This window comes from Megalops cyprinoides, chromosome 19 (genome assembly GCF_013368585.1).
Source record: "Megalops cyprinoides isolate fMegCyp1 chromosome 19, fMegCyp1.pri, whole genome shotgun sequence".
In the NCBI taxonomy this organism is placed as follows: domain Eukaryota; kingdom Metazoa; phylum Chordata; class Actinopteri; order Elopiformes; family Megalopidae; genus Megalops; species Megalops cyprinoides.
This window is the reverse complement of record NC_050601.1, coordinates 18503405-18524677: the sequence shown is the minus strand read 5'-3', so window position 1 is coordinate 18524677 and position 21273 is coordinate 18503405. Positions and strand designations below refer to the sequence as shown.

At 41.9% G+C, this 21273-nt stretch overlaps 1 protein-coding gene across 1 annotated transcript; it reads left to right on the top strand.

The window, feature by feature from the left end:
• Nucleotides 1-2151: 2151 nt before the first annotated feature.
• Nucleotides 2152-6966, top strand: LOC118794733 (primary amine oxidase, liver isozyme-like). The gene is made up of 4 exons (XM_036552994.1): nucleotides 2152-3853; nucleotides 4962-5247; nucleotides 5636-5768; nucleotides 6179-6966. The coding sequence occupies exons 1-4, from the start codon at nucleotides 2296-2298 to the stop codon at nucleotides 6461-6463; spliced, it is 2262 nt and encodes a 753-aa protein (XP_036408887.1). The 5' UTR covers nucleotides 2152-2295; the 3' UTR covers nucleotides 6464-6966.
• Nucleotides 6967-21273: the final 14307 nt, after the last annotated feature.

The window sequence follows — 21273 nt, the reverse complement described above, 5'->3', positions numbered from 1 at the left end:
TGGCTGAGATAAATGTCCCTTTATTCAGTGAAATTCTAAACTTGCTGCTTGGATTTTGATTAAACACTGGAAGTTTAACATTGCATGACACTGTATTTTAGAAGCTGTGTCCTTTGCTCTTTGGGGATATTGGCATACATGCTCTGCATTACAAATTCCCCAGGGAGTTACGCCATACATGTATGGTGGCATCTGAATGTTCAAATAGTGATCCAAACATTAAAAGTGTAATCAAATTTTTTAAGGATACTGCAGTTAACGTGATAACTATAATTAAGGCAAATACAGATTATCTCACACATTACCACCACATTACAACACACATGATTCCGTAAATGAATTAGTGACCTTGCTCCTGCGCATTATAGTCTGCCTACTCCTGATTAGAAGTTTGTCATGTATTTATCAGACTAAATAGCTGCATATCTGTCTTGTATCAATGCAGGGGAAATTGAACAAATGTGAAGAGGAGAAGGTATGGAGATCCTTTTCATAGTTAACTGCTGGTACTTCTGGTTGAACATTACTGTTTTGACAGATACATGAACAGGTTCCCAACAGCTAAAAGTGATAAGCTAGCTGAGGTGAATAGGCTACTAGCTATGCATCAAACCACAGCAAAAACTGTTTCGTAACGTGGAGCAAATGAATGTATATTTAGCTCTAACACAAGCAGAAGAAACGGCGACGTCGTCCAGCAACGTAATCTGCAGCACGTGACTGAAACGTTAGCTAGTTAGGTACAGTCATGCGTGATTAGATTGTGTTACCACGTTGCCATCTAGTAGAAAAACGTACTTAAGTAGCCTTGGTCTACCGACTAGGTAATGATTAGTAAGTTCACAATCAAACTGAGAGCTGTGCCTGTTGCATCTTTCACCACGGAGTGGTTGTGTCTCCCGCATCACACCTTTGGAGTCTGCTGATTTGATTTCGAATGAAGACGTGAGGCTGTTTTCAATGTTCTAAATAGATTCTCGCCGTCGAAAATGTGAGCACTTTAAATTTTGATGGACGAGGTATTAACATAAAAAACACAAGACAGATTTGCACTAAGGAATTGGATTTTTTTTTTTTTTTTTTTTTTTTTTGCTTTGGGAAAGTACTTGCGCTGTTCGCGTGAGGTAATGTCGCCTAAATTGTTCAGCGTAACTTCACTTCAGTCTGCAATCAAAATTTTAATGGCAGACATATCTGTGCAAATGATATTATTGGTTCCAGGTGGAGTAAGTACTTAACAGGTGTATGTAACTTGGGGTTTTTGTTTTGTGGAATTCCGATGACACATTTAAAACATAACGGTTTCGCGACAATATCATTTCATTAAGGACTTTTGTTTCCTTTGTGATTTTGGTGCTGACTTCAACACAAACGTGTTGCAGTCGAGATAACACGGTTTGCATTGCCTGAAACGCGAATTAGGATACTTTAACGCAGAGTATTTAAATTTGCGTGAAGTGAGATTTAGTGAAACTTCAGCGGTGAGCCTTGCAACACCGCACGTACAAAGGGCGATTTACTATTAAGATTTAAGAGGTCTGCCAAAGGTCGAAAGTATCTGTGTACACAGGGATGGATATTTCGTGGGAAGAATGTTGGCTCCGCGCCGGCAAGCAATACAGTTCTCACAAAAGGCCAGGAAGAACGAAGAAAAATGGACTGTGAAGAATAATTGGGACGTCGTAATAAGACACACGAGCGTTTCCTGTTGTTGTTCACGAGTAGCCTATTGCGATTTACAAATTATACATACGCCTTGATATACTGATGCATGCCATAATTTGAAAAAAGTACATTTTTACACTGTAAACAAGTCTGTCGATGCCATTATATTTAAAGGTTTACAGTATTACGCAGTTTATACCAGGTTACGTCAATTTCCCATATACATTGCCTTATTTTATGAAGTAGTTAATTGGGCTATTTAATTTATTGCAGTACAAATACCGGTGTCGCCTTGTGGACTTGCTTGCATTGATTATGTATTTGTCATCAGGACTATAACTGGACTTTCTTAGATTAGAACTATTGTGAAAATTGGAGACACTTTACGCATGTGGAAGAGCGATTTCCTCCAACATTTCCATTGACAACAACTTGGATTATAATGTGATTGTGCATGAAGTGTTTTCAGCGCTTAAGAGGCTTCTCTCACTACTGGAAAAGTAGGCGGTTACCCCTGATCTTGATCACTCGACATCTGGCACTGCGCTTTACTGCATATCGAAACTCCCCCTACCCCACATCTTCCATAGTCTGTTCTCTACTCCTTGAGACAGTCTAGCGCACTGAACAATGAATACACTTGTGAAATGTCTGTTGATAGTCCTCTGTACTGCCTCTGTGATAGTCAATGTTGTCTTCATATGCTTGAACTCGAAGAAGATGACAAAATGCTCGTCTCAGTTGCATGACGCTCTCAGACGAAAACACGACAACAGCAGCCTGGTGTTCGCTGACCTGACTGAGCAGGAATATCGACAGGTCCGCGACTATATGTGGAATCAGCCTGATCTGAAGATTTCCCGCAGCGCGCTGGCGGCGCCGTCAGAAAACTTCATCTTTTTAATCGACCTGCTGCTGCCTAAGAAGGCAGATGTACTGCGCTTCTTGGATGAGGGAGGACAGCAACCCATGCGTAAAGCCGTAGTGGTGGTTTTCTACGGCTCCCTGGCGCATATTAAGGAGTATGCGGTGGGACCTCTTCCGAATCCGACCCACCACGAGGACATCACTCTAAAAAAGTACAAAACTGATCTGCCAATCACGGCCCGGCCCGTCACCATTGGGGAATATGCTCTACTTTTCAAATTCCTTTACGAGGAGGTATATCTGAAACTAAGAAAAGTTCTTGAAGAGAGCTTTGGTGTCACTGACAACAAGAGGCTTATGCCATTTGAGGGTATGCCCAGAGGTGTCCAGTCGGGAGACAGACAGACGTGGATTTCTTTCTTTCGTGATTTCAGTGGCATGTATATTCATCCTGTGGGATTTGAGGTTTTGATCAATCACAGAAGTACAAATTCATCTGCATGGACTATAGAAAAGCTGTTATACAACGGGCAATACTTTCAGAGTGTTGAGGAATTTAAAGGAAAATACGAGGCTGGCAGTGTTAATAAGATTGTTTATAAAAGCATCCTAAATTATGCATCATTGGAGCCTCGGGTAAAACCAACTGGTTTAGGCCCTCAGCAGCATTATATTCAAGGTCAGCGCTTCAGCGTTAAGAACAACCAGGTATTGTATTTAGACTGGAGCTTTGCGTTTGGCCTCAGCTCCCTAACGGGCATGCGAGTTTTCGACATTCGCTTTAAAGGGGAGAGAATCGTTTACGAGTTAAGTGTCCAAGAGGCCATGTCAGTCTATGGTTCGGTCACTCCAGGGATGATGCTTACAAAGTTTCTGGACTCGAGCATCGGGATAGGGCGATTTGCTCATGAGCTGGTTCGTGGCATCGACTGTCCGTATGCTGCTGTTTATGTGGACACTTTCCGTTACATTGACGCAAACGCAGCACAGAGATTTAGGAACTCGATTTGTATTTTCGAGCATGACACAGGCCGTCCACTTAGAAGGCACTTTGCTGACTTTTTCCATAATAGCTATGGAGGAATGCCAAACAGTGCCTTGGTTATCAGAACCATTACAGCCATCGGTAACTATGATTACCTGTGGGACTTCATCTTCTACCAGAGCGGGTCAGTAGAGGCAAAAGTGCACGCTACAGGATACATATCTTCATCTTTCAAAATTGACGGCAGTCTGAAATACGGTCACCAGGTGGCAGAAAACACCATCGGCAACATTCACACTCACTTCATCAACTTCAAAGTTGACTTGGATGTGTTAGGTAAGTGTGTTGAGATTACTAGGCATTTTAGTAATTAGACATGAAAATGAATATTTTGGATGTTAAAGAAATTAACCTAATCAGGGTTGAAATATTTTCCTAGTAGAAATCAAGTTTTATATTTTAGAACTGAATATAGTGAGGACATCTGGTAGCAGTCCTGGGAAGCAGCACCCAGACAGGATGTTATGAGGATACTTGCTGATCATTGTGTGAACCAACATTAGCTGATACCCTGGCAGTACTACAGTTTCCAGTGCAAATTGTAGGCCATGCTTTTGGCTTGAGTTTTTCCAGAAGTTCAAGCCAATGACTACAAACCTGTGGTTTGAGCTGTCTCTGACTATCCTATGTCACCTAGCAACTTTCTCCTGCGTGATGGCTGAGAGTAAACAGGGCTTGGCTTGGTTAGTACCTGGGTAGGAGAACCCTAAGAGCAGTTTTCACTGTGGACCAGACAGCAGACCAGTTACAGGGACACTGTGCTGCAGGAGACACTGTCTTTCCAATAAGATGTTAAACTGAGGTCCTGACTCACTGAGGTCATTAAAGATCTAATGGCACTCATTGCAAGCTATAGGGGCTTCCTCAATGCACTGGCCAAATTTCCAATTAGTTTCTCCTAGCCTATTAAATTCCTCAGTTGAATTGTTTAAATAATTCCCTCCCACTTAACATCAGCTGATGCGTAGTGGGCATTCTGATGTAAAAATGGCTGTTGTGCATCACCAGGTGGGTGCTACATATTGGTGATGGCTGAGCTGAGTCAGCCCCATTCATTACAAAGTGGTCCTTGAAAACTGCTATAAAGTGCAATCCATTATCAAAAAACAAGGATTCATTACCTTTGCTAGCTCACTGTTAAGTCGCCCATTTGTACCCAGGTTAGCCACAGGCTGCTTTTAACTGGTAATCCCAAAGCAAGTGGAATACATATGATTCTGTAGGTATAATGGTTGCCATTTCTAGCCATGGGGGCCAGTCATCCTTTTGTAGTGCTGGAGGAAACACAGGCTAATATGTGTGTACTAGACTAGGAGGGGACACAACTGTGGATATTGGAAAAAAAAAGGAAAAACACAAGTAAAACAGCTCATCTGTGTCAAAGGTGTGAAGAACGTGTTCCAGACCAAAGATATGACATTTGAGGAGGTGTCTTTGCCGTGGTTAACCGGGAGGAAAGCGAAGGTGCCGCGTCTGGTGGAGGGGCAACTGAAGACGGAAAAAGAAGCAGCACTGCGTTATGGCACCAAAATTCCACGCTACCTCCACATCGCCAGTAACCAGACCAACCGCTGGGGTCACCAGCGCTCCTACAGACTCCAGGTGGTCAGCTTCACTGGGGAACATCTACCCGAGAGTGAGCCTGAGGAGAAGTCCATGTCCTGGGCCCGGTGAGTGGCACAGTGCCCCCTACAGGGGTGCCTTTGTGATGGAAAATGACTGGACAGGACTGGGCTGGTCAATATGGCAAACTAAATAAATTATACGCACAGTCATTCATATTGTCACTCATTTATTGTATATCTGATTCTGTGAGTCAGAGCTGATTTAGAGTTTAACACAATTTATCTGTACTTCAGTAGAGATTCACAAGGAGTGTATGTGAACGTACTTCACATAAAGTAAAAATTAAACATTTATAAACAGCGTAGTTGCAAATGGTCAAAATAGTGAGCTCTGTCTGTAGTAGTGCTCTTTCACTCCCTTCTTTCTTTCTCTCTCTTGCTTTTTGTGGGAACGGAATGCATGATAACTCTTTTTGCTCTCTTTGGGGAATAGGTATAAAGTGGCCATCACAAAGTATAAAGAAGAAGAACTGACAAGCAGCAGTCTGTATAGTCAAAATAACATGTGGTCCCCAGCTGTGGACTTCAGCCAATTCATTGATGATGACGAGAGCATTGAGAATGAGGTCAGTGGTTGCCCCTGTGTGTACACTGTACTCTTGTGGGGGTAGCCTGTGGGCTGATCCACACTCAGTTTATACCTTGGCTGAACCTCACAGTCGTGAGGTTGCAGGTTCGAGTTCAGACAGCAGTTCCACCTGATAAATTGGAACGGATATGCCCTGCAGCTTTTAGCCTTCGTAGCTTGGTTCTGTCAGCTCATAAGGCACCCTAATGCTAATGACCCTTGTTGCACTGCTCCCTCATTGGGTTTGGGTGTGTGGTCCCATCTGTGGCCAATGTTTTCAGGTCATTAGCTCATTATACAAAGGAAATGGCATGCCAGAAAAAAAAGTTTGTATCATTAAATTGTTTGTGTGCAGTATGACTATTAGAACCAGAATGTTTTTTTTTTTCTGCTTCACTTAATCTTCAGGATCTGGTTGCCTGGGTAACCACTGGGTTCCTCCACATCCCTCATGCAGAGGACATTCCGAACACGGTGACTGTGGGTAATGGGGGCGGGGTCATTCTGAGGCCACACAACTACTTCAGCGAGGATCCTTCGATCCACTCCCCGGACGCCGCCTACATCCACCCGGAATCTCCGAGGAGCTGCGACAAGAACAGGCTAGCCTGCCTCGACCAGGAGACCTGCAGCGCCACCCTTCCCCCTTTCACCTTTCACGGCTTCGAGGAGGTCATGAAATTTGAAGAATGACCTCCTGTAGAAAGACCACCCCGGCTGCTCTGAGTGTCAGCCTGACATTTATCCGATGTGCTTTTTTGAAGGGGGAACTTTTTTTAAACCAGGTTATACCACTACTCACGTTAGAAATGTTCAGTTTTTTGGAATGTGGACTCTAAAACCCTACTTCCTACTGCAGTTTGTCAGCTGCACCTGCATCTGTGAACTAGATCAGAATTATCTGAGCAAGTATACAAATAAGCGTACAAAATATTTGTATGCTGTGGATATGTTCTGGGGAATATGCATTCTGTTTACTTATCTTTTTATGCTCTTTGCTCAGCTTTATAAACACGATGCGCGATCTTCAATAGGCAAAGAATGATTTGCTTGTTTTGCTCTACTCTTTACCAAGCTTAGCCGTCAATGTGAACTAATCCTCATACTATAAGGCACTGGAACACTAAAACTAATCTAGTTTTTAAAGCAAATGCTATTGTGTGACTATGCAGATTTTAAAGGTTAAATAAATGTTTTACCAGCTATTTTGATTTTTTGAATCAAAAGTGACTGTGGTGAGTTTTTTTACTTGCGCTCTTTGTGTTTCATGAACAAACTGTTTCCTTCCCATAGACCGTGTTGCGGTTGCGTGTGTGCCAAGGCAACACCCTTTCTCCGGACATTCCATGTTGCTGGGGAAAAGCTCACAGCCCTGCCTAATGTGCAGCTTCCCTGTGACATTGCTGTGAAATCACAGTAACAGGGCAATGCAATCACATCATGCATTCTGACCTGAGGCCTCTCTCTTCTGCCCCCTTACAGATGTTAGTGTAGCAACTGTGGGGCAGCCTCAGGCCATTAAAATGTCACATTAACAGCGCACGTCTGGTCAACCCAGTAAATATTTAATGTAGCTGGAGGCTGAGGTGGGTGTTGAGGACAGGATACAGGTTGTAGGCCAAGTTTTGGGAGAATGAATTGTTGCTGTGCTTGTCGGTGCCTTACACACCCCTCCTGTGTTCATTGCATCCCTCTTCCCACTGAAAACAGGACATTCATTTGACCTAGTGCTTTCCAGAAAAAAAAAACATTGCTGTGTGTTTAAACATAAATGCATGCTGCCATTTCTCATCATTGCTTAGGCAATGAAGAAGCAATATTGGCCTATTGGTACAGCACAATGCGAGTATTGCAAGAAGAATACATACATAATTTGACACAAGATTCTGACTGAAATTGTGGCGTGACCAGAATTTTAAAGACTATGAAAATAATCATGAGGAAATTTCCTAGTCCTACAACTGGAAATAAGAAGGCCTATTTATTTTGTACATATCCAGAGTATATTCAGTACAGTATATTCATCCATCCATATGTTGATGTTCTCTGTCTATGCCGGGGATAGGCAACCCATGTCAGAAGGTGCTGGGGACATTTCTGATTTTTGTTAAATCTGAGCTCTTAATTACATTATTGTATCAGTTATTATGCTAAATGAATGGTGGTCTGAGTGATGAAATGCTGAGCACAGGGCTGCCTACATCAGTTTAGTATAATAATTAATCCTATTATGGGATTAAGAGTCCTGATGGAACAAAAACCAAAAGCAGCTCTGTCAGGCCAGGAACAAAGTTGCTTACCGCGATCTATACATTGAATGAGCACCATTCTCCATTTTCACCCTATCAACCAACAGCAAACTCATGAGACACAACAATGCCTAGACATGTGTGAACTACCTGTGAACCAAAGCCAAACAGCAGGGGCACTCAAAACCACTGATAACATACATAGTCAGAAGCTCCCGACCTTACATCCACACCTCTTATGTTGTGCAACAGGTGGATTCAGCTGATATTCCACGAAGCAGCTCAACCAAAGCACCTTTCCCGAGATGACAACGGTAGCAACTCGCATTGGAATCAACCCCAAGATCCTTCGAGCAGCGCACCACACCCCCGGTCTATAACAACTGTTGGTGTTCATAAGCCTACTGGTCTCAGCACGTATGCTTACGAAGTCATTGATATGTCATGTGTGCTGTATTGTAGGGTTGTGTGAGAGTAGCAGTTTCTACCATGCAACACAAAGAGGGTGATAAAGGACGCTAACCTCCAGCTGGACATTGTATGACCCTTGACCTACGGTGATTAGTCACTTAAAAGTGTTTAATCATACATTTTCCACACTATAAAACAACGACTTGGCAACTTGCAATATCTACAGTGCTGCCTACATCACGTTACATTACATTACATACATTTAGCAGACATTCTTTTCCAGATCTACATCCAACACAATAGAACATAAGTGTATCCATTCAAGTTAAATGAGCAACAGTGTCAGACCAAGCTAACAACACTCCCAGACCAGTGAGAGTGAGCATAACACCACTGAAGCCCACCACAAGGTAACTTGTGCAGCCTGACTAGGCAATTGAAGCCAAGTATACTACGATACATCAGTCTCTAGAAAACAGCAATCAAAATACATCGCAATACTACAAGTAAAACATATATCAAATACTAGAAGTAGCAGGTCTTAGGGGACAGGGATTGAGGTGGAACCAAGATGTATTCTGAAGATGTGGGTCTTCAGTCTATGTTGGAAGATTGATTCTGCTGTCCTAACCTCTGTGGGGAGTTCATTCTACCACTGCCATTTCCACTATTGCCCCACAGTTGCAGTACTGACAGGCCACTGTAAAGCTTGTTGGAGTTGTTGAAAAATTTTCAGCTTCAGAGTGATAATCATACACACAGCCCCCCACTGTCTCACACACACACACACACACACACACACACACACACACACTGTCAGGGCTCAGGCAAGGACTCAGTCGCAGACCACAAGTGCGTCGGTTTCCGGGCAGATTTAATGATATCGTAAGCAGATCGATAAACAGTTCACAAGCAGGGTCAAAACCAGAGAGGCAGTCCGAGGGAAAATCCAGGTACAGGTAAACCGGAACAGGCAGGGTCGAACAACGGGCAGGCAGAGAAATCGGGTGAACAATGCAGAGCGGCAGGCAGAAATCAGGTCGAAAAAGGGAAACAGCAAACAGACAGGAAAAACCGGCGGGGACGAAACAGTTAGAAATACACTGCTACGAACTAGCAACAGGACAGGGACATGCAGGGAAGATATAGGGCAGGGATGACAAGGGGATGGGAAGCAGGTGTGCAGGCAGGCAGGTGAAGGCGATGAGCAATCAGGCGGGTGGAGAACCGGGCGGGGAGCAGGGCAGGGCTAGAACACAAGGAAAACAAAAGCACACGGACAGGGAAAAACAAAAACACCACAGCTAGGGGGCGGGAGCACTGACACACACACACACACACACACACACACACACACACACACACACACACACACACACACACACACAAACACACGCACACACACATCCTGAATCCAGCTGTGCTGTGTAAATCACTCTGTGTTCTCTCACCACTCTTCCTCACTCTCTGTAGAGCCACACCCCAAAGGAGAAAGCGGGTTCAAATTTGATAAAAGGGGAAGGGGATAAACATGCTACCAGGTGGGTGAGGGTTAGCTGTAAGGTTTGTATGTTGACAGGGCATTAATCATTGTTCACTTTGACCACTGGAGAACACAAAGCTTAGAAATAAAATGGGAGTAAACAAAAAACCTCATTTCCTGAAAAAAATTCCTTAGCACAGCAGGTAGCAATCTCCTGGCAGGAAATTTCTCCGTGGAGTCCATTCATTCCATTTAACATTCTCAGTTACTCCCCTGTTAAGTTTGCCAATGCCCTTGTCAATGCCTACAGACTTATACTAATGACCCTAAAAAACCTCCTCACAGCTCCACTGCTCACTGGGCCAGCAGAAATATGCATGCAGCTGGTGCACATGTTGAGAAACGAAAATAGTCATGTAAACCATGTTCTGCATGTACAGTATACAGGTGCAGGTAGACATTACATTTTTACATATTTCTTGCAACCTTTGAGTTACAAGTCCAACTCCTCAACCATCCTCCACCACCTTCCAGACCTTGGATTCATGAAACCTGGGTGACAAGTCATTATGCCAGTCAATATAGCTGTTACAGCGTGACAGAGCACAAGGATTTTTGTGAGTGAGTGCTTTTTACAGTTGCGGAAAAATAACATGGAAACTAAAAAACTGCTGGTATAAGTTAGATGCAATAAAATCATGAGTAACTTACTGGAGGTGAGTGGGGGGATTAAGAGATTTGCTAAGATTCTCCCTGCACAACTCCAGAACAATCATCTGGCATCTCTAAGTCAATCTGAAATGCAAGTGACATGTGAGGTACCAATAATATCTGTATAATGGGTGGTGGGGGGTGGTATGGAATGTAGGTGGGTGTGGCAACAGAAGCACAAAACAGTGCTGTGTTTAAGTACTTGCCTCAACAAGTCCTTAGTTTGACTTGTTGGCATTTGTTTTGTGAAAAATGAGAATGACAGAGTTGTGGATGACTGAGAGGGGAGCTGGTAGAGCACTGTGGTACAGCATGCCAAACTGCTTATTTAAACAGAATAACCATGTCCACTGCTTGGCAAAACAAAGCCAAGTTTGTGGTAATTACATAGCAGTTACAGGTAATTACATTTGCTTTTGTCTACCATTCATAAATGATAGGAAGTGACACATGCTTTTAAAAGTCACTTTTTTTTCTTACGCAGACAATATGCTGAAGGACACTAAAATGCTAATTTGTCCAAATGCACTAGCAGTCCATGAAGTTACTTGAGGTCAGCTTGATGAAATACAACATTACTGGGACATGCATTCTCATGTGGTCTGGGATATGTTATTCATTATAATAGGACTCAAATAATAAAAAAAATACTCTCTGCTACTAAAAGTTATGTTCTATGTGTTTCTCTGTGTTTATAATGTTTCTTAATAAAACATGATAAAAACAAAAAGCAAAGATTTTTTATTTATGGGAGACCTGTGAATAAGAACATCTTGATACCTTACACAACCTCACGATAAACATGTTTACTTCAACTTGGCCAGCATTTTGTCACATTGACTGTCATATCAGAAAGGAGGGCAAGAGACACCGGTTCTGGATAAAGAAACGGAAAAAATAGATGGCTTAATAACCTGCCTGTTAGTGAGCTGTCGTTGTTTTTTCCTGGAGCCCGTGAAGATCTGTTTCCCACAATGTCTGCATTGCTCTGTACGCTGTTATCAGTATATTCTGATTCTCACACAGCTGTTCCACTGCTAGTCTACAACCACACCACAATCACGCTGTGTCATTACAGTACAATGTTCCCACTCAATCAGCGGTTTGGTCAATCCATTTTCCCCATTTGAAAACTCTCTGTGCTCTGCAGAGGAAAACCAGAGTTTAATCCAGGTTGTCTTATCCTTAACGTTCTGTCTCAATGAAATTGCCCCAAAGGTACAGTGTGGAGGAACTTGTGCATTCTATTAAGGAGCAGTTAGCTTGCTTTGACTGTGATGTACAAGTCCCCAGAGAGACAAGTCTACAGCCTTCAAGGGGGCACCATAAGGCATACTCTGACTTTGAACCGGTTATAATGACTTGCTTTTTATGCTGCTTTTGTTCCAGAGATCACAGAGTGTTTGACAATGACACAGGGGGTTAACTCTCCTCTCTGCAAAACAGGCAGTGTTTTTTTTTTTCCTCGTGAGATCTTGTGAAATGAAGACCCGTGGCTGTTACTGCACAGGTCATCCAAGCATTAACGGGCCAGCTGATTCTTGTTTAGGGGTTCCCCATGGCTCTGCTCTCTCACGCAATCCAACCCTGCCTTTCTGGAGCCGGATGCAGTGGCTGACCCTGGAACAAAACAGAGAACCCCCCCCCCCCCAGCCTGCCCCAGCAGTGTGTGCTGGTCGAGCACTGCCGCCGAAAGCGCATGAACGCAAAAACAGATGCAGACAAATGTGCAGTAAATCTGATAGAAATGATAAAAAAACTCTCTTTCTCAGGAAAGCACTGCCCGAATAACATGCCGAAGTACACAAGTTTCAGAGTGAAGAATTGGCTGTGCAGCAGAGTGGCTGCCTTACAGAAGACGAGCAGCAAAAGGCCTCTTTTCAACACAGCTGACCAGCTCAAAGCCCCATTACAGTCTCAGCGTCACTGCTTTTAAAGAGCATGTATAATTCCCTGCTGCAACATTCTATCTTGCACAGTCTGCAAATGTATTTGCTTGGTTAAATCCCTAATAAAAAGTCCAGGGTTAGGATTCCAAGAGAACTCTTGCAGATTGGTTTACAACTCAGTGATTAACCATAGAAAAGGAGCTGATTGAGAAGAATTCTTTGATTAACGTTAAGTACATTCAAGTAAGATTTTTCCAGAATTGTTGTTAGAGAATTATACCCATCATTATTCATAACAGCAGAAAGCGCAGATATCAGGAAAACCACATCACAGGAAGCCATCTTCCCAACTGCTATTGGCACAGAAATGACCAAACAACCAATCACTCATTCAGTTGAATTGTGCACTGTGTTACTGATAACTGGTGATTACTAATAGTCAGTGTAGCTGGGTAGCTGTAAATATTTGGACTGTTCTTTCTATCCTTTAAACCTTTCAACAATTTACAACTACAGCATTCACACTGTGGGAGGCAGGCATGATACTAACAAAACTAACAAACTATCACTTTCAGTCCAGAAGAGTCACTACTCCACACATCTGTGGAATTTACCCTTAACAAGAGACAACTTTTCTTGTGGGAAATAGTTTGCTGATGTCCATGCATTATAAATGTTAACGTTATAAGATGTTTATTAAGTGTTGTGAGGACCTCATTCTTAATCAGTAAATAGATATATAAACGAGAGAAAGATTCATATGTAACCTGTGTGTGTAACAACCTGTGTAAGATGGACAAAGACGATTTTATTACACTGATGTTTACCTCTCACCTGTATTCATGCCATTACACTGCTGTGTTAGCAACAGCCAAAGCACACTGTATCATCTTCTGAACAAAGGTATGTGGAAAAAAAGAAGTACAATGTTCTGAATTAACCATTACCTATCCTGGTTATAATGTGCAAATAGGTCACCAGCTGTCTTATGTTGGGACAAGTACAAGCAGTTGCACATAAATATAATGCTGTAAAACATATGTTTGAACGTAATATAAACATACAGCCATCATAGACATTGTATACATAATACATACACTTGATTTATATAGTTATAGGCAATGACAAGGATAATATTAGTCTAAAATAAGGCAGATCATTAAAAAGGTTTACTCCTTCTCCATACATTAGAAGGGAAGAGGAAGAGTTCACACACAAGAGGATAATTATAACTATGCAAACAACATTATTCAACAAGACAGTGAACTTAAATGACCACAGGGTATCATGTCGGGAGCTGCCTGGGAACTTGTAGCTAGAGTTTCGAGGATTTCGACTGACTGAAACATTTCACGGGCAAGTCTGTTGCGTAAAGTCACTGTAGGACAATACTGTTCAGAACCAAGAGTTTGTAAATTCTGATAGCATCAAACAAGAACAATGAAACATCAAACAATGCTTTGATGTTTTTTTACTGCTTTTTTTAATAAACGGATGGAAATTGTTTTCAATGACTGGATAAGAACGAAGCAGAGCTGAGTAAATTACAGGAAGCCTAGACCTGGTTCAGTGTGAAAACACTGAAAAGTGTGTGTATGAAAAAAATAAACAGGACTGTTTTGTGCGAATTATAAAAGATGTCCCTTCCTAGTCAACTGACATCGGAGGGTTACTGCATTCTGAGTTGTTTATGTTAAATATGCGTCTTTGATAAAAATCAATTTTAGACTCTTTTAATGGCAGCATGACCAGGATGCAGGATTAAGGGGTATTCAGAAAGGTTCTCGAACACACACTGAAAATGCACCCCATAGCTGTAAAAAGTTACTGTCTGGTGCTTGATATATTACACTGAATTTCACATCCCAGCTGGGAATAATGACGGCATATGTTTTTGAAGTTAGAGCATTTGTCTGTGGACCTTTGTGGGTTGTGGGTCCCATCAAATGCCTGATGGGAAGTTTCTGTTTTACAACTGAAAATAGAATAGCAATTCCAGCTGTGTAAACATGTTACAACATGCACAGTATTCAGAAGCTATCCAGGATAAGGGATTATGCCTTTCAAATAAAGAACCCACTTTACATCAATGGACCTTAATACCAGTGTACCTACACGCAGTAGGCACTGTAGTGCTGTGGATGTCCAAAGTAACTACTCTATACATACACATTGTGGTTCTTACACAATCTAATTCAACTGCTCAGTGCTGCCAGTTGTAGATGGGTTCCCCCTTTGAGCCTGGTTCTGAGCCTCAAGTTTTTCTTCCTTTCACTCAGGGGGAATTCATCCTTGCCATTATCACCTAAGGTTTGATCTTGGGGGTTCAGGATTGCAATCTCTGTAAAGCTGATCTGTGACAATGTCCTTTGTATGAAGTGCTATATAAATAAAATTGAGCTTCACGTGTTTAATCACAAGTTGTGAATAGGTTTAACAGTTCAGTTCATATGCATGCACACAGTAGTAAGATGGATACAAATAGCCAGATAGCTGTTTCACAGCCTCTAAAGACAGACATAGACCCTCACCCAAAATGCTCTCCTTCCATGATTTATCTGTTTTTCCCCTGTGGCCCCATGTGCTCCGACATGTCTTTGGCAGCAACCTCTGCGCCTTATAAGCCCAAACAGACTGCTCACCTCCACAGCAAAATCCAAACAAACCGTCATCTAAGAGCATGTGCAGCATCAGAGGGGATGTGGTTTGGGAGTCCTTCGTCACTTCGGACAGTGCTTTAAGCCCGTAGCGTTACTCTGCCAATGAATTATAATGCCATGGCTCGCTGACCAAGTTTATGTTTTTTTCCCCATGGCAACTATTTAAGGTTAGGGTTTAATTTTAGCTGAAATTTTGCAAACACCAAACATTTACATTTACATTTACATTTATTTATTTAGCAGACGCTTTTATCCAAAGCAACTTACAAAAGTGCATACAGCAAGTATAGCGACAGTACGGGGACAGGATGTGTACAGTTCCAAACAAATCATAGTGTATGTTAAGTCACAATGGTGCATTATATTGAACGGAACACACTCAAACGTTCAACGTATGGGCTCGTATCTGACCTTCGTTGTCTTCCTGATGCCATTCTCTGTGCAAATATGCCTTAAAAGTCTGTCTGCGTGTCCGTGATTGGGGCCTAGCCTAAGCTGGTCTTCAAGTTGTGATCGACACTCTTAAAAGCACATGGTCTGGGGGTGGCAGAGCTCCGCTTTGGAGCTGGTCTGGGGGAGGTGCAGGTGTGCACACTTGAGGCATTCCTTTGGTTTTGTTTGTTCTCCCTGCAGGGTCTTGTTTGGGAAGCAGCTGACTGGTGGTTTCCATTAGATGCCCTACAACAGGAATTCATCAGATCCCTGCATGGAGAAGTCCTCCTACATTAGTGAGACTTCCCCAGGTGGGCCTCCGTACAGCATCAACTCCCTGTAGATGCTCCATTCCAGTAAGTATCAGTAATCTAAAGTTAACTATTAGAGACTTGCTTGTTAGCAGTCACTCACATTTTCAAAATGAGTCCAACTGAGTCTTAACAGATAGGGATAACAATCCCACACAGGACCAGACTTCCAAGAACTGCAGCCTCTTGCCTAGCAGCCATTAAAACTTCATTTTGAAAAAAATTAACTTCACTATCAGAGTTGTAGTGCACATCTGAGCCACATGTTTATCCCATCCACAATGAAAGATAAACACTTCTGTTCTTTGATGTGACTGTGTCTGAGGCATGTGAGTTAGTGCAGAGGATCCACAGTGCCAGTCTGAGGATGAATGTTCACACCACTCTCTTCCAGCTCTCGCTCACTCTGTGCTTCGGAATGTGCTGGGCCTGCTCTAGATTGTGGACAAAGACAATATGTGGTGCACCTGGCATGAGTGGATTCACATGGACACCTCATCCTTCACTTACCTGATGCACAGCATGGACACAGAGAGAAAAATGAGTATGAGCACCCCTAAGCCTCCCACTGGAGATTTTCACTGTGTCCCTGGCTGCAGTCAGCATTGTCCCATTCTGTGCGCCAGGACCGCTGAATGCACGCAGCAAGAAGCAGTTCTCAGCTGGATGGACACAGAGAATGTGGTGGGGGGAGTTGGATCTCTTACCATTGACCACTTTTCAAAGAGCTTCACTGCCACGGTCTTTCCATTTCATGCTTCCCAAGGACAGCTTGACCCCAGGACCCCACAGACAGAACCACTTCATCCCTAATATTTCAGCCTTTCTCTCTCTGTGTATCAAAACTTTTCCAAGCTAAATGATTCCCATTCTGTGAGTGGTATACATCTATGGCAAATGCAAGCACACAAGAATAAGTCTGGCATCTCTGGGTGCTTTTGGAAATTAGACTTTACTAATAACAAAAGTTATTCACTACATGCTAATCAGGTCTACACAACACAGCCTTTAGCTAAGTGTTACCTGCGAGGCTCTAGCGTTAACTGTGTCACTGTAGACTAGATTCATTACTCTATGAACTCTTGTTGCAGTGGTTGGTTTGAATCCAAGTTATTCATGTTTCTCTACGGTCACCATGGCTTGTCTGTGATGCATCACAGTGAAACTGGAGGAGTGCTGAATAAATCCAGATCGACTGTCCTTGTGTGTGACCTGTCACAACACAATGGGATGTAGGACAACTCAGGAACGCCTTCTTGAATTACAGGCATTATGCGACATGCACCGTCAGGTCAACTGTGATACATGCTGTTCTTTTCCTTTATCAAGAAGAAGGGTTGTTCAAGATATTGCTATAAAAAATGTTAAAACAACCTTCGCCTGAGCAGAATCTCCTTCACTGCGGACTTGCTAGCTCAGCCAAAGTCTGTTATTCACAGCTATTCGCTGCTATTCAACAGGAAATATAATCAACAGATCACATCAGCATGAATGCCCTGAGGAAACCCTAACCGCAGTGGTAATTCTATACAGGAAGCAGTCAATATGTTGTATTACAAACAGCAGATTCACAGTACAAGTGGCCTCAGCACTCCAGCATTTTACATAAATATAAATGCCCTGATTTATATAAACAGACTTTTGTCTTTCATAAACTGCTGAGTGTAAACATTTGAGTGCATGAAAGCTGTCCTAAAATTAAATATTTATTAAATATTTGTCTTGTGCTTTGTCCTCTTTCTGCACATTTTGAAAATACTTCAAAAGCAGACCTTAGAACAAAATTCAGAATAAATGCAACACATTAACCCCTTAATTTTATGTTTTTCAACAATATGTCTGTTGCAATATTTGTATTAAATTCAGCTACTGTCGCAAAAAAAAAAACTCTCCATTAAATTTGAAAAGTATTAGACTGAATGAGAGCTAGTCTCATGTAGTTGTAAGCATCACATCCTGAGTGTAGTATTTTGCAAAGTTGCCAACAGCAGGGCCATTTGTGTTCACAACCACAATCTCAAACAGTTTTATTCACTAAGTTGAGGAAGCGGTGACCAACATGTTTTTTCTCTCAGCTGTCAGATGTCTGAGAAGAGAGAGGGGTGTGCTCCCAAAAGCAGAAATAAAAGTGTTGATGTCCAAATGTGCCTCTCGAACTGGAAGATGTGTCTGGGAAAATGTGCACATTGACTGATAAACTGGAACAAAGAAAAATGAAAAGAGACATCAATCATGGCTCTACCATTGTACAAAAGGCTCTAAACTTACTTTATTTTCATTTAATATTCATTTATTGACACAGGTCGGACATAATAATGTCAGTTTGCCTTGCACCATTGTGTTCCTTAGTTGATACACTGAGACAGCGTTCGGGCCAAAGTGCAGCGCTTACATCATCACGGACGGACTTTCTGTGAAACCCACATTGTGCTCCTTTATGTGGTGTGCTCGTTATTCGGCTTTTTGATATTAGAAACTATGGACAATTTATTGTTCTCCTTAAGTTGTGCGTCAATGATAGAAGTAAGTTCATGTAATTTGTATGTTAATTACGTATGTTATTCCTGTTCAGATAACACTATGAGTGCTGCACGATGTATGTGTAACATTACTTTGAACAGTCTTTTACTCATTACTTTGCTTTCTTTGTTTGCTTACAGAACCACACACACGCACATTCTGAATACAATTAAGTTGTACCATCCCTTTATTCCCGTTTCCTGTGTGAAATCCATGCCTGTGCGTGTGCTCCGATAAAGTGCATCCTGGCCTTAAGCAGAGCTCTGGCCGACACTCTAGCAGTGATAAATACGACTGGCGCCTTGAAGTCCTACAACCCAACAGTTATCTCACGTGAAACCATTTCACAATACTGGAGAACAGAGTACAGAGTACTGGCTTCAGAGGGAACATGGTAGCAAGTCTGGGAAGCCGAGGCTAAAGCATCTGTAAATTGTGGTGCCAGATTCTTACAAAAGTGTTCACTGGCCTGTATGCTTTCAGTTCCCGAGAATCTGATGAATAATAGAGAATATCACCAGGTAGATCAAATATTATGTCTCCCCTTAGAATAGTTTAAAATAAATGCAAGCCACGTAATTAAGACAAAAGGTGTATGAACTCATAACTTCTGATCTTCCCCCTGTTCATTCTCTGCTGTTTTGACAGCAAAATATTTTTACTTACATATAAAGTACATATGTCACACTAGGGTGATGTTCCCTCCCCATATAATTCAAATTGGAACCTACTACAGCAAAATGATGGCTGCCCAAATGTGTGGTGGCCATTGAGCTAGCTAATGCAACAAATTAGCTGTGAGGAAAAAAAAAACAGAAGCAAAATCTGTTTTGAGGCACAATTCATATTTGCATCTAGCTAGCTAACTGATATTACAAAGGAAAAAGGCACAATAAGGCAAAATGAATCAACAGCAAAAATTGATTACCAAGCTAGTTGGATAGTGAACAAGCAAATGATTGTGACTCTAGCTTCATAACACATTTCTTGAAAGAAATAATGAATCAACTAAATTTTACTTTGTTTTCCATTGATATGAAAGTAATGTTAGTTAGCTCACTCTTGAAAAAGAGTTTTAGAAGTTTAGAACTGTTTGCAACAGTTTCTGCAGACCAAGGCCAGGGAGTGAGTCAAAAGTCCTGTGAAAAAAGTTAAGTTAACAATAACATAGCTAACACTGCAACACCACTCTGTAGATGATTGGATTTTTATGCAAGCACAATATCCTCTTGAGTGATGAAAGAGTCACTTCATGCTATTGAGTGCAAGAACAGTGTTAACCGGAAAGGCTCAGTAGCATCTCAGCTGTAATTCTTTGTAATTTGTCCCAGTTGTCACATTCCAGAACAAGTGAGAAAACAGCTTAAAACTTAGTCATCGTTTAGAATCTCTTGTTTGGACATAGACTAAATTTGTATTCTTTCTTATTCTCATGTGTCTTGAGGCAGCAAAGAAATTGACAGAGGTCACCATAGGCAGACCAGAATCTTGCTGCCTAAGGACCTCATGGGGACCGTGAAGTTAGTGCCTAAGGGGACTCGACCTTCAATGTTTTTCTCCGCACATTGATTCTAGCAACAACACACACGCACATTGGGCCCAAAGGGCAAAGGGCTTTCTCTGGCTTTTTCCTAGGCATTTCCTCAACTGAAACACGATACATCGGACTTCCATCTAATTACATTAAACCTACTAGGAGGCTTTTTTTTCATTTTAAAAACTGCTGTCTTTGTTTTGCGTCTTACATTTAGACAAGTTACCATAACATTTCAACTGTATCCTCTATGAATGAGCCAGGAAATAATACTTTCCACTTATTGGCTAATATGTTTATTATTAGTGGCAGAGATAATAGCAGTAGTAGCATTCCTGCTGGATACACGCTGTGAAGAATTTTGACAATCAGGCACTGTAGTGAATTAAATGTGAACATTTCAAACTCTTAAAATACAAGCAATTCATAACACATAGATCTAATGCATTCCAATGAACATACAGCTGTTCTTCCAGTCAAGCTATATATCACAAGGCCTAAAATGTTACCCTTAAATAACATTAAGCCATGGTTCAGCCCTGGCCTACAATCTCCATTATGGGGCCACCAAAACACATTCAAAAAAAGAGAAAATGCAGCCAGGATCATACTTCGTCCTTGTTCTGCCCCATGTGCCTGGGTTAGTGTGATCCTGATAGATTACATTACAACCGCACAGCCAAACGCTACCATTCAGGAATGGTAGTTCAATAACAAGTTATTAAAAACATTGTTGTGCTTTCTCTATTATTGTTGAGTAGCAGAAAAACACCATTAGTACACTTTCAAAACATTAACTACTTATTTTTTGACCACACAACCTTTTTGAGCCATAAAAAACACCTCATTATTGGGGGAGTGAATGGAGAAAGGGAGAGGACTTATGGCCACCAGGTACCTGTATTTCTTAGTAAATTAATGATGTTTCTCAGTTATAACATCACCCCTTACTGTAGGGAGTGACAATTTGCCACAGTGTTCACTGGCAAACCCACATCATCTGGAAGAGGCTGGCGATTGAATGATCTCGATTCATTCAAAGTTTCACGTTAACTGAGGTATCTGTACACTGAGACCCTGCTGTTGTCTGGAGCTGCCCATGACCATACTCTACTGGCACTAGTAACCCACATTTGTTTTTCTAAGTTTACAGAGAGCCATTTTGGACATGCTTGACGCAAGTCTCCCTCTTCACATTTGAGTGTTCATTTCCTTAAAGAAAATCAACCGTATTTGTCCTGCTGTCATCAAAGGACCATGTTTGAGAAAACTGGAATGTTGAACCTGCAAATATTTTGTTAGA